Genomic DNA, 13,723 nt, shown 5'->3' with positions numbered 1-13,723 from the left:
CCCTGTAATGTTTGATCCGGTTCTGTCTCCCTGTAATGTTTGATCCTGTTCTGTCTCCCTGTAATGTTTGATCCTGTTCTGTCTCCCTGAAATGTTTGATCCTGTTTTGTCTCCCTGTAATGTTTGATCATGTTCTGTCTCCCTGAAATGTTTGATCATGTTCTGTCTCCCTGTAATGTTTTATCCCGTTCTGTCTCCCTGTAATATTTGATCCTGTTCTGTCTCCCTGTAATGTTTGATCCTGTTCTGTCTCCCTGTAATGCTTGATCCTGTTCTGTCTCCCTGTGATGTTTGATCCTGTTCTGTCTCCCTGTAATGTTTGATCCTGTTCTGTCTCCCTGTAAAGTTTGATCCTGCTCTGTCTCCCTGTAATGTGTGATCATGTTCTGTCTCCCTGAAATGTTTGATCATGTTCTGTCTCCCTGTAATGTTTGATCCTGCTCTGTCTCCCTGTAATGTTGGATCCTGTTCTGTCTCCCTGAAATGTTTGATCCTGTTCTGTCTCCCTGTAATATTGGATCCTGTTCTGTCTCCCTATAATGTTTGATCCTGTTCTGTCTCCCTGTAATGTTTGATCCTGTTCTGTCTCCCTGAAATGTTTGATCCTGTTCTGTCTCCCTGTAATGCTTGATCCTGTTCTGTCTCCCTGTAATGTTTGATCCTGTTCTGTCTCCCTGTAATGTTTGATCCCGTTCTGTCTCCCTGAAATGTTTGATCCTGTTCTGTCTCCCTGTAATGTTTGATCCTGTTTTGTCTCCCTGTATTGTTTGATCCCGTTCTGTCTCCCTGTAATGTTTGATCATGTTCTGTCTCCCTGTAATGTTTGATCCTGTTCTGTCTCCCTGTAATGTTTGATCTTGTTCTGTCTCCCTGTAATGTTTGATCCTGTTTTTTCTCCCTGTAATGTTTGATCCTGTTCTGTCTCCCTGTAATGTTTGATCATGTTCTGTCTCCCTGTAATGTTTGATCTTGTTCTGTCTCCCTGTAATGTTTGATCTTGTTCTGTCTCCCTGTAATGTTTGATCCTGTTCTGTCTCCCTGTAATGTTTGATCCTGTTCTGTCTCCCTGTAATGTTTGATCATGTTCTGTCTCCCTGTAATGTTTGATCCTGTTCTGTCTCCCTGTAATGTTTGATCCTATTCTGTCTCCCTGTAATGTTTGATCCTGTTCTGTCTCCCTGTAATGTTTGATCCTGTTCTGTCTCCCTGTAATGTTTGATCCTATTCTGTCTCCCTTGTAATGTTTGATCCTGTTTTTTCTCCCTGTAATGTTTGATCCTGTTTTGTCTCCCTGTAATGTTTGATCCTGTTCTGTCTCCCTGTTATGTTTGATCCTGTTCTGTCTCCCTGTAATATTTGATCCCGTTCTGTCTCCCTGTAATGTTGGATCCCTTTCCGTCTCCCTGTAATGTTTGATCCTGTTCTGTCACCGTGTAATGTTTGATCCTGTTCTGTCTCCCTGTAATGTTTGATCGTGGTTTGTCTCCCTGTAATGTTTGATCCTGTTCTGTCTCCGTGTAATGTTTGATCCCGTTCTGTCTCCCTGTAATGTTTGATCCTGTTCTGTATCCCTGTAATGTTTGATCCTGTTCTGTCTCCCTGTAATGTTTGTCTGCTCTTGAATAGGATTGTGCTTAAAATGTTAATTTCCCCTTGGGGATTAATGAAGATCTTCTGATTCTGATGCTGATTGTGTTACGTAACAAAATGTGGAAAATGTGAAGGGTCGGGAATAATTTCCGGATGCACTTATGTCTATTTTGAACGTTATAACATATTAGTTGAATATAAGTTCCATTAGTTTAAATTCATGACACCCATTTCTTTAAGTAAATAAAACTATTATTAGTAAATACCTCAGAGGATCGATGTTGATGGATAAAAGTTGCTTCCATTTTTTAAATGTAGTTACAATATTTGTGTTTTTCAGTGGGCAAATATTTTTTTTTAATAAAAGGCTTACATTTGAAGTTGCTTGAAAGAGTAAAGTGGAAACCAAACAAACACACAAAAACATAATTGGTGTCATATTGCGTCAGCACATATTCATCCATGCCCATATATGGTCAGCATTACAAGTGCTAATAATAGATTTTATTTGTAAAAAGCACTTTACATTCAGCAAACAACTTTAAAGTGCTACAGTGTATTAAAAATAATAATAAAAATAAATAAAATAAAATCTAGAACAGCCTAATAGCTAGAACTAGTATGCATATATTAAAAAATAGGCTTTTTTAAAAAGAAGGGTTTTGAAGCCTTTTTTTAAAAGCATCCGTCTGTGGTGCCCTCAGGTGATCAGGGAGAGCGTTCCCCAGACTGGGAGCGGCGGAGCAGAAAGCCCGGTCTCCCATTTTTCGTAGCTTTGTCCTCGAAGGTTGGAGGAGGTTAGCCTGTCCAGAGCTGGAGGATTTGGGGGTGATTAGTTTTTTGAGGTAGAGGGGCGCTAACACTCCTTCTGATCATTATAGGAAACATATTGTATTACAAGAAAATCTCATAGATTCAGCTCCTCATTACGTAAGAGTGCAGAAGTCCAACGTTTTTAAAAGTACATTTGATATTTGAAAAAAAAAAAAATACAGCATGAGGTTGTAGCACAATTTTATTACGTTATTTATTACAGCACATATTATTATGTCAATTGTACATCACATTTTCCAGTTGTGCTAAATCTGTGCTCATGTCTGCTATTATGCCAATTAAGTTTATGTAATTTCTCAATTGAGTCCTTAAAATAATTAAAACAACACATCAACTAAATAAAAATGTTCTGTCCAAAAAGAGGACACCACAGTCGTTGTCTACTTCATTTTTGTTTGTCTTGTAAAAAAAGGTTTACAACAAGTGTAAGTGTTGTTGAACGTAAAGGATATGTTGTAACTTACACTTTGTGCGCATGTACAACAATATTACACAACATTGTCACAACACAAACACACTTTTATGAACATTGATGGAGGACAAAAAAAAGGAAAGTGAGGAAAACACCATCTATGTTGTTCTCAACCAATTAAAAAGTTGTGTGGGCCGCTATTTGGCGGTTGATTTATTTCTTCAATTCGGTGTTCAGTTGCTGTAACTAATAAGGGAATCTGGTATCATACACGCGGCAGATTTGATATTACACTTCTATAATTTGACAATCTGTGAATACATATATTTATTTTAAGTTGTGTGTCATTCTTTTCTTCCGAGTATAACTTTGACCCCCAATTGGGCGTCTAAAATGTCAATGTTGTGTGTTTTCATGTGTGCAAAAATAGCTCTCTTGTCAAAGTATCCTTTACCACAAACTGAGCAACTCAAGGGTTTCTTCCCATTGTGCTTTCTGACGTGTCTTTCCATGGAGTTTTTGATAGTGAATCTCTTACCGCAAACTAAACAGCCGAAAGGTTTTTCTCCGGTGTGCTTGATCATGTGTCGAGTGAAATTCCGTCTGTGGTAGAAGCTTTCGCCGCACACTGAGCAACTAAAGAGTTTTTCTTCTTTGTGCGTTCCCGCGTGCGTGACCATATTTGCCTCCAAAGTAAATCTTTTGCCGCAAACTGAGCAACGAAAGGGTTTTTCTGCTGTGTGCATGCGCTTGTGTGCTACCATGTCTTCCTTCCGAGCGAATCGTTCGCCACAAACTGAGCAAGAAAAAGGATTCTCGTCTGTGTGCGTTTGCATATGCGTTACCATGGCTTCCTTCTCAGTAAATATGTTACTACAGACTGAGCAACTAAAGTGCTTTTCTTTTGAGTGCGTTCTCTCGTGTTTTATCATAGTGTATTTCACAGAGAAACTCTTACCGCATACTGAGCAACTAAAGGGTTTTTCTCCGGTGTGTTTAAGCATGTGTCGAGTCAAACTTTGTCTGTAAGCAAAGCTTTCGCCACAATCTGAGCAATGAAAAGCTTTTTCTTCCGTATGCGTTGCCATGTGCGTTAACATGGTTTCTTTTTGGGTGAAGGTGATACCACAAACTAAACAACTGAAGGGGTTTTCCCCGGTGTGTTTCAGCATGTGTCGAGTCAGACTTTGTCTGTAGAGAAAGCTCGCGCCGCAAACGGAGCAACGAAAAGGTTTTTCTTCTGTGTGCGTTGCCGCGTGCGTTTCCATAGTTTCCTTTTGAGTGAAGGTGATACCACAAATTGAGCAACTGAAGGGGTTTTCTCCGGTATGTTTCAGCATGTGACGAGTCAAACTTTGTCTGTAAGCAAAGCTTTCATCACAGACTGAGCAACGAAAAGCCCTTTCTTCTGTGTGTGTTGCCATGTGCGTTACCATGGTTTCCTTTTCAGTAAAGGTGATACCGCAAATTGAGCAACTGAAGGGGTTTTCTCCGGTGTGTTTCAGCATGTGACGAGTCAAACTTTGTCTGTGAGGGAAACTTGCGCTGCAAACTGAGCAACGGAAAGGTTTCTCTTCCGTATGCGTGGCCATGTGTGCTTCCAAGGGTTCCTTCTGCGTAAATCCCTCGCCGCAAACTGAGCAAGTGAAGGAGTTTCCTCCGGTGTGTTTCAGCATGTGCTGAGTCAAACTGGGTCTGTTAAAAAAGTTCTGGCCACAAACCGAGCAACCAAAAAGTTCTTCGCCCGTGTGCGTTAACATGTGACGTTTCATCGGGTATTTTAGAGAGAATCTCTTTCCGCAAAATAAACAACTAAAGGGTTTTTCTCCGGCGTGTATCAGCATGTGCCGAGTCATACTTCGCCTGTAAGAAAAGTTTTCGCCGCAAACTGAGCAACTGAAAGGTTTTTCCCCCGTGTGCTTTCTCGTGTGGTTTACCAGATCGGACTTTTTAAAGAATGTTTTAACACAAACTGAACAACTGAATGGGTTTTTCTCCATGTGTGTTTTCATGTGTTGAGTACGATTGCCCTTTTTAGCAAAGCTTTTAGCACAAATCGAGCAGCTAAACGTTTTTTTACCGGTCTTCTTTTCAGAGCATTCAGAGTCTTTGTTGTCAGCGTGAGTCCTCGTGTCGCCTTCACAGTCTGTATCGCTGCTCAAAGTTACTTCAACCCCGTCTTCCGCCTCACTCTCAGATAGTGGAGCTAAGAGGTGGTCTGGTTGTGGTTTCTCTTCATCATCTTCAGGCTTCACAGAGAAAACAGTGAGATCAGCTTCCTCCGGTCCTAGAAGACACTCTCCCTCCTGAGTGATCCAGAGTTCCTCCTCTTCCTCTTTAAGGTGGAGGGGCTGTTGAGTGGAGCTCCCACCCTGCGACTGAGTAGGACATTTGTCATGACGAATCGGCCGCTGGACGCCTGCTGGACACAAACAACATAAAAACACTTCAGTTCAGACACGATCCGTGTGGTAATTTCTCCTTTGACTTGCTCCACACTTCATTCTATGTGCTCCTCTATGTGTGTGTAGTGTTTCATAGTCCGCCATTTAGTGCCTTGCCACCCCTTTTTCTACCCACAGACCACAGGCCTCCTGTATTAAGCTCGCTTACGCGCAAAAACCTGCCATTTTTCCCTTTTTATGGCGAAGTTGTGATGTATCAAAAGTGAACATGCAGGCTGTCGATACTGTGGCGACATTCGATTTTGACAATGTTAAAGGGGAACTTTATCACAATTTCAAAAGGGTTAGAAACAATAAAAAATCAGTTCCCAGTGGCTTGTTGTATTTTTTGAAGTTTTTTTTCAAAATTGTACCGGTCCCGGAATATCCCTAAATAAAGCTTTAAAGTGCCTTATTTTCGCTATCTTCGAAACCACTATCCATTTCCCTGTGACGTCACACAGTGCTGCCAATGTAAACAAACAATGGGAATACCACAGCAAGATATAGCGACATTAGCTCGGATTCAAACTCGGATTTCAGCGACTTAAGCGATTCAACAGATTACGCATGTATTGAAACGGATGGTTGGAGTATGAAAATATTGAAGAAGAAACTGAAGCTATTGAGCGAATAGCTATTGACGCTATTCATAGCCATAGCATGGCTGAATAGCTGCGTTAGCATCGCCAGTAAAATGTGTGGACCAAACGATCAGGACTTTCGCATCTTGTGACACTGGAGCAACTTAAATCCGTCGATTGGTAAGTGTTTGTTTCGCATTAAATGTGGGTATCTAGTTTCAAATGTACATACAGCTAGCGTAAATAGCATGTTAGCATGGATTAGCGTAGCATGTTAGCATCGATTAGCTGACAGTCATGCCGTGACCAAATATGTCTGATTAGCACGTAAGTCAACAACATCAACAAAACTCACCTTTTTGATTTAGTTGACTTAATGGTTGCAAATGCATCTGCAGGTTATCCATACATCTCTGTGCCATGTCTGCCTTAGCATCGCCGGTCAAATGTGGAGACACTCTGGCACATTCAATGGGGGTCTGGCGGCAGACACTTTGGCATCTTGGGGCCAGTGGTGCAACTTGAATCCCTCCCTGTTAGTGTTGTTACACCCTCCGACAACACACCGACGAGGCATGATGTCTCCAAGGTTCCAAAAAATAGTCAAAAAAACGGAAAATAACAGAGCTGAGACCCGGTGTTTGTAATGTGAAAATTAATATGGCGGGTGTGTTACCTCGGTGACGTCACGTTCTGACGTCATCGCTAAAAGAGCGATAAACAGAAAGGTGTTTAATTTGCCAAAATTCACCCATTTAGAGTTCATAAATCGGTTAAAAATATGTTCTGCACCATCAAGGTATATATTGACGCTTGCATAGGTCTGCTGATAATGTTCCCCTTTAAAAAGATCCATGCAAGGACGCAAAATTCACTTTTTCTTGAATGGATTTAATGCTTTATATTCATATTGTTATTTGTGAGGATGCCTATTTATTCACGTCGGTGATCATTTTCCCACCTATTGCTGTCACAATGTGTCCTGAGCCCAGCACAGCAATATAGACCCGCTCGACATGCATTGCTTTCGGTCCTCTCCAAGGTTTCTCATAATCATTGTCACCAACATCCCTCTGGGGTGAGTTTTTCCTTGCCCTTATGTGGGCTCTGTGGGTGTCGCTGTGGCTTGGGCAGCCCTTTGAGACACTTGTGATTTAGGGCTATATAAAGAAACATTGATTGATTGATTGATAGTCCGGCAAACAAATGGCACGGCGCAGACGGTGGAGGAAAGACCCGCCTTTAGGTCACTGAACCTAAACCGAACCCTAGACGGCTGCTACCTCTCCTACGTTTTATTAATACATAGAGTAATCAAACAAGAGGCAAAGTCTTTCGTATTTGTTTTATTATTTTACATTCTTGGATGTAAAAGATTGCAAATGAAATATTACATTAGTTTCATCCGAAACTCTAATTTGACTGCGAGCAAGCTACTGTATGAAGACATTTTGTTGCAAGTTACAGATTATTTGTAGTCGATCCCTATGTGACTGACAATGTATTTATTTTTAGTGGATCCCTATATGACTGATATTGTGTTTATTTGTAGTCGGTCCCTATTTTGCTGACAATGTAGTCATTCTTACTCTATCCCTATATGGCTGACAATATATTTATTTTTAGTTGCTCCCTATATGACTTGATTGATTGATACTTTTATTAGTAGATTGCACAGTACAGTACATATTCCGTACAATTGACCACTAAATGGTGACACCCCAATAAGTTTTTCAACTTGTTTAAGTCGGGCTCCACGTTAATCAATTCACGGTAAATGACAATGTATTTTTTTTTAGTCGATCCCTATATGGCTAAAGCCAGATTTATTTTCAGTGGATCCCTATATGACTGACAATGTATTTTTTTTTGTCGATCCCTATATGACTGACAATGTATTATTTTTAGTGGATCCCTTTATGACTGACAATGTATTATTTTTAGTGGATCCCGTTATGACTGACATTTTATTATTTTTGTGGATCCCTATATGACTGACAATGTATTGTCTTCAGTGGATCCTTTTATGACTGACAATGTATTATTTCCAGTGGATCCCTTTATGACTGACAATGTATTATTTTCAGTGGATCCCATTATGACTGACAATGTATTATTTTTAGTGGATCCCTTTATGACTGACAATGTATTTTTTTTTTTGTCGATCCCTATATGACTGACAATGTATTATTTTCAGTGGATCCATATATGACTGACAATGTATTTTTTTTTTGTCGATCCCTATATGACTGACAATGTATTATTTTTAGTGGATCCCTTTATGACTGACAATGTATTATTTTTAGTGGATCCCTTTATGACTGACAATGTATTATTTTCAGTGGATCCCTTTATGACTGACAATGTATTATTTTCAGTGGATCCCTTTATGACCGACAATGTATTATTTTTAGTGGCTCCCTTTATGACTGACAATGTATTATTTTTAGTGGATCCCTTTATGACTGACAATGTATTATTTTCAGTGGATCCCATTATGACTGACAATGTATTTATTTTTCGTAGATGAATGAAATGCGTGGACAGTTCACTGCTCCTGCCAAATGAATTGCACTGAGTGGAACAGATCACCACTCCAAGATGGCGGCCCCGCGTCTCGTCAGCGCCAGTAAGCAGTAGCGCTCCAAGCTTCCTACCCTCAGAACATGTCCCAATACTTTTCTTTCTACGATCTACGTCACTTCCTTATCTCTCCCAATGACAGTCAGCCAATTACAATGTTTTTAAAACAGGCAGCTGTGTGGGCTGCTTTAAGGTCCTTCCACCCTCATTGGTGTCCTGCAATCATTAGAGGGGGGAAGACATTTGTCGTGACACCACCAGGGGGCGCTTTTAAAGCGGCAGAGCTAAATGTAACCAATGACCACACTCGTGACGACTGACGAGCTCAAATCATTGGTCAGCGGCCTCCAGAATCACAAACATTGTTGGAAACTTCAACACGCTCACCTTTATCACAACTGTTCACCTTTTCCTCCTCTCTTGGTTGTCGTTTATCTTCTCTTGGACGTGACGTCGCCATCTTAGCTTAGCAGTAGTCTTCCAGCTTCGAGCACGTCTTCAACCTTCAACCTCAACTTCCGTGTCGTGGGCTTGAGAGAATGTGAATCTTTAAGATATCCACTGTCGTTTTTGCCGGGGAGTTTTGTGACCGTTTCATTCAACATTTTGATACTTTTAGTCTACGAATAAAAACCACAGCAGCTCAGTCCGCCATCTTGGCTGCCTGAAGCTGAGTGCGCAACTGCGCATGCGCTGCATTTTTTCGCCCACTTGTTCTTTTTTTTTTTATATAAAGCTTTATATATAGATTTAAACATTAACAAACAGTTATTTAGTTAGTTCGTTGTTTTATTATTTATTGGGTCAGTGGTCAACAAAAACAAAGAGTTTTACAAAAACAAACAGTTGTGTATTCATAAATTGAAAATGTTGAGGACTGAGAGGGTTTAGGCTGGAGTTGAACACTTATTGTGTCTGACCCTATAAACAATGTCAAAATATAAAATTGGGAAATAATAACCAAAATAAGTATAGAAACCACACAAAAACAGTAAAAAACAGCACCCGGGGGTTGTAAATTCAAAGTAACCAAAATAGAATGCATATATATATATATATATATATATATATATATATATATATATATATATATATATATATATATATATACATATATATATATATATATATATATATATATATATATATATATATATAAATTTGTACACATATATGTATGCATATATATATATATATATATATATATATATATAAATTTGGACACATATATGTATATATATATAAATACAGTCACTATACAGCATCATTCACATGTGAATAATATAAATATAGTCTATTATACAACATTATTCACATGTGAACGATGTAAATAAAGTCTATTATACATCATTATTCACATGTGAATAATATAAATACAGTCTATTATACAACATTATTCACATGTGAATGATATAAATACAGTCTATTAAACAGCATTATTCACATGTGAATGATATAAATACAGTCTATTATACAGCATTATTCACATGTGAATAATATAAATACAGTCTATTATACAGCATTATTCACATGTGAATAATATAAATACAGTCCATTATACATCATTATTCACATGTGAATATAGTATAAATACAGTCTATTATACAGCATTATTCACATGTGAATAATATAAATACAATCTATTATACATCATTATTCACATGTGAATGATATAAATAAAGTCTATTATACAACATTATTCACATGTGAATAATATAAATAAAGTCTATTATACAGCATTATTTACATGTGAATAATATAAATACAGTCCATTATACATCATTATTCACATGTGAATAATATAAATAAAGTCTATTATACAGCATTATTTACATGTGAATAATATAAATACAGTCCATTATACATCATTATTCACATGGCCACTCTTCCAACCGCGCCACGCCGTGAGAATATCTGAAATATGTGTATCACATTGGAACTATTTGCAACGTCGAAATAAACTTAACAACAACAAACCCCTTCCCGAGGCTTGAAAAAAAACAAAAAAAACGTCTAAAAGAGGGGTCTCCAAAGTGCGGCCATTAGCAAGATTTGTTGGCATGCAACATGAAAAAATACAACTCAAGATGTATTGTAGTGAGAAAAAAGATTAACAGTTCAAATTTAAGTCTAATTATGTGGGTGAAATGTGGATATTTTTTTTATTTTGTAAAAAGAAAATTTTACAAACATATATTAAATAGCAAAACTTAGGGATAGCTCAATGTTTTAAGTGACAAAATGTTTTATTGATAGTTAGTGGTATCAAAATTTCAGCTTATTGTCATTGTTGTATTTTTTTTTAGACGGGCCAACAAAACTTAAACTGCTGTCCGCAAGTGGGCCCCCAGTCTCAATCTGGGCACCATTTTAATACCTAAGGCTGGTACACTTTGTTTGTCACTTATAACACAAATATGTTAATAAATTGTGTCTTTAAAGGGGAACATTATCACAATTTCAAAAGGGTTAAAAACAATAAAAATCAGTTCCCAGTGGCTTGTTGTATTTTTTGAAGTTTTTTTCTAAATTTTACCGTTCCCGGAATATCCCTAAAAAAGCTTTAAAGTGCCTTATTTTCACTATTTGCGATGCGACTATCCATTTCCCTGTGACGTCACACAGTGCTGCCAATGTAAACAAATAATGGGAATACCACAGCAAGATATAGTGACATTAGCTCGGATTCAAACTCGGATTTCAGCGACTTAAGCAATTCAACAGATTACGCATGTATTGAAACAGATGGTTGGAGTATGAAAGTATTGAAGAAGAAACTGAAGCTATTGAGCGAATAGCTATTGACGCCATTCATAGCCATAGCATGGCCGAATAGCTGCGTTAGCATCGCCGGTAAAATGTGCGGACCAAACGATCAGGACTTTCGCATCTTTTGACACTGGAGCAACTTAAATCCGTCGATTGGTAAGTGTTTGTTTCGCATTAAATGTGGGTGGAAGGAAACGTAATATAGTTGCAAATGCATCTGCAGGTTATCCATACATCTCTGTGCCATGTCTGCTTCAGCACCGCCGATAAATAGCATGTTAGTATCGATTAGCATAGCAGGCTAGCATCGATTAGCTGGCATCACGCCGCAACCAAATATGTCTGATTAGCACATAAGTCAAAATCAACAAAACTCACCTTTGTGATTTCGTTGACTATGGTTGCAAATGCATCTGCAGGTTATCCATACATCTCTGTGCCATGTCTGTCTTAGCATCGCCGGTCAAATGTGGAGACACTCTGGCACATTCAATGGGGGTCTGGCGGCAGACACTTTGGCATCTTGGGGCCAGTGGTGCAACTTGAATCCCTCCCTGTTAGTGTTGTTACACCCTCCGACAACACAACCACGAGGCATGATGTCTCCAAGGTTCCAAAAAATAGTCGAAAAAACGGAAAATAACAGAGCTGAGACCCAATGTTTGTAATGTGTTGAAAATGAAAATGGTGGGTGTGTTACCTCGGAGACGTCACATTCTGACGTCATCACTACATGAGCGATAAACAGAAAGGCGTTTAATTCGCCAAAATTCACCCATTTAGAGTTCGGAAATCGGTTAAAAAAATAGATGGTCTTTTTTCTGCACCATCAAGGTATATATTGACGCTTACATAGGTCTGCTGATAATGTTCCCCTTTAAATGTATGTAATGTCTCTTTTTATTACATATATATATATATATATATATATATATATATATATATATATCAAAATGGCCCTCTGTTTATTATGCAGCCCTGGGTTTGGGCCCTCCTGATCTAAAAGGTCCTATTCCCTTCACATTTCAGAAATCTTTTAATTGGCTACTTCAACATTATTAGCGTTCATAAGTATTTAATAATGACGGATAAATAAGCCAGATAAAAAAATACAAATATTTCTCACAATTTTTTATACATTTGGAAAAAAAAGAGTTAAACATCCTTTTATGAATAACACAGTTGTTTATTAACGAAACACAAGTATAAATTTTAATAAATGATTTGGACGGATAAAAGTTGTTTACACTTTTTACACATAGACTATATTTGAAATCATCCTTGGATACTTTCACGAACCGGTCTTTTGTAAATACAGGCCGACATTTTGAAAAAATGTAGGAAATGGTAGTTGCTCACTTCTGGTATATGCGTACACATAGTTTACATTTAATCACTTCTCTGTTCCGCAGCAACAACAATATTTTGTGATATCAAGATACAATATGTCACCCATGGAATATTTAGCCTGTGATAGATATTATTCACACATACGTACACTTTCTTGGTGCTAAACATTCAAACTGAACACCCAAATCCATTCCATGTTCATTTAGGTACTGTATACGAAGAATAGGAAAAGTAGATCGATCATAAATAGACATTTATAGTCACAAAACAGTTTATTCATGTAATAAAACACATTTACCGTATTTCCTTGAATTGCCGCCGGGTATATAGTATGCACCTGACTAGAATTACTGCTGGGTCAAACTCGTTTCGCAAAATATTATTTTTATGAGCGCATGTCTAGAATTTCCGCCGGGTCAAACTTGTTTCGCCAAATAATTAGCATATGCCTCGAATTTCCGCCGGGTCAAACGCGTCACGTCACGAGTGACACTTCACCTGTCATCATTTTCAAAATGGAGGAGGCTGATTTCAATCATTTGAAATCGCATAAAGGGAAGAAGATTAAGAGCTATTCAGTAGGATTTAAGGTCCAAGCTATTGAATATGCTAAAAAGAACAGTAAGCGGCTATGTTTTATTAAAGTCCTACTGAAAGCCACTACTAGCGACCACGCAGTCTGATAGTTTATATATCAATGATGAAATATTAACATTGCAACACATGCCAATACGGCCGCTTTAGTTTACTAAATTACAATTTTAAATTTCCCGGGAGTTTCGTCTTGAAAACGTCGTGTAATGATGACGTGTACGCATGACGTCACGCGTTTTTAGGAAGTATGAGCGCTACGCACACACACACAGCTAAAAGTCGTCTGCTTTAACGGCATAATTACACAGTATTTTGGACATCTGTGTTGCTGAATCTTTTGCAATTTGTTCAATTAATATTGGAGAAGTCACAGTAGAAAGATGGAGTTGGGAAGCTTTAGCCTTTAGCCACACAAACACAAGGTGATTCCTTGTTTAAAATTCCCGGAGTTGAAACTTTACTATGGATCACAGCGCGGTCAAGCAGACATGGATCCCAACCGAATGTCAACCAGCAGGTTTCGGTGAGAAAATTGTGGTTAAAAAGTCGCTTCTTACCGGATA

The 13,723-nt window shown here is 38.3% G+C and overlaps 1 protein-coding gene across 2 annotated transcripts; it reads right to left on the bottom strand.

Annotated features, from left to right (window-relative positions):
* Positions 1 to 2,587: 2,587 nt before the first annotated feature.
* On the bottom strand, positions 2,588 to 9,116 carry LOC133549288 (oocyte zinc finger protein XlCOF6-like). 2 transcript variants are annotated; one of them, XM_061894542.1, is made up of 2 exons: positions 8,835 to 9,116; positions 2,588 to 5,258 (listed from the first exon to the last, which is right to left on the bottom strand). In XM_061894542.1, exons 1-2 carry the CDS (start codon positions 8,905 to 8,907, stop codon positions 3,181 to 3,183), a joined length of 2,151 nt encoding a protein of 716 aa, XP_061750526.1. In that variant the 5' UTR covers positions 8,908 to 9,116; the 3' UTR covers positions 2,588 to 3,180. The 2 variants fall into 2 exon arrangements, with proteins under 2 accessions (XP_061750526.1, XP_061750532.1); XM_061894548.1 differs by having other exon boundaries at positions 2,588 to 5,255.
* Between the last annotated feature and the right edge of the window lie 4,607 nt (positions 9,117 to 13,723).

Source organism: Nerophis ophidion, linkage group LG01 (assembly GCF_033978795.1).
Source record: "Nerophis ophidion isolate RoL-2023_Sa linkage group LG01, RoL_Noph_v1.0, whole genome shotgun sequence".
NCBI lineage: Eukaryota > Metazoa > Chordata > Actinopteri > Syngnathiformes > Syngnathidae > Nerophis > Nerophis ophidion.
The sequence above is the reverse complement of the archived record's forward strand: the minus strand, read 5'-3'. Positions and strand labels throughout refer to the sequence as shown.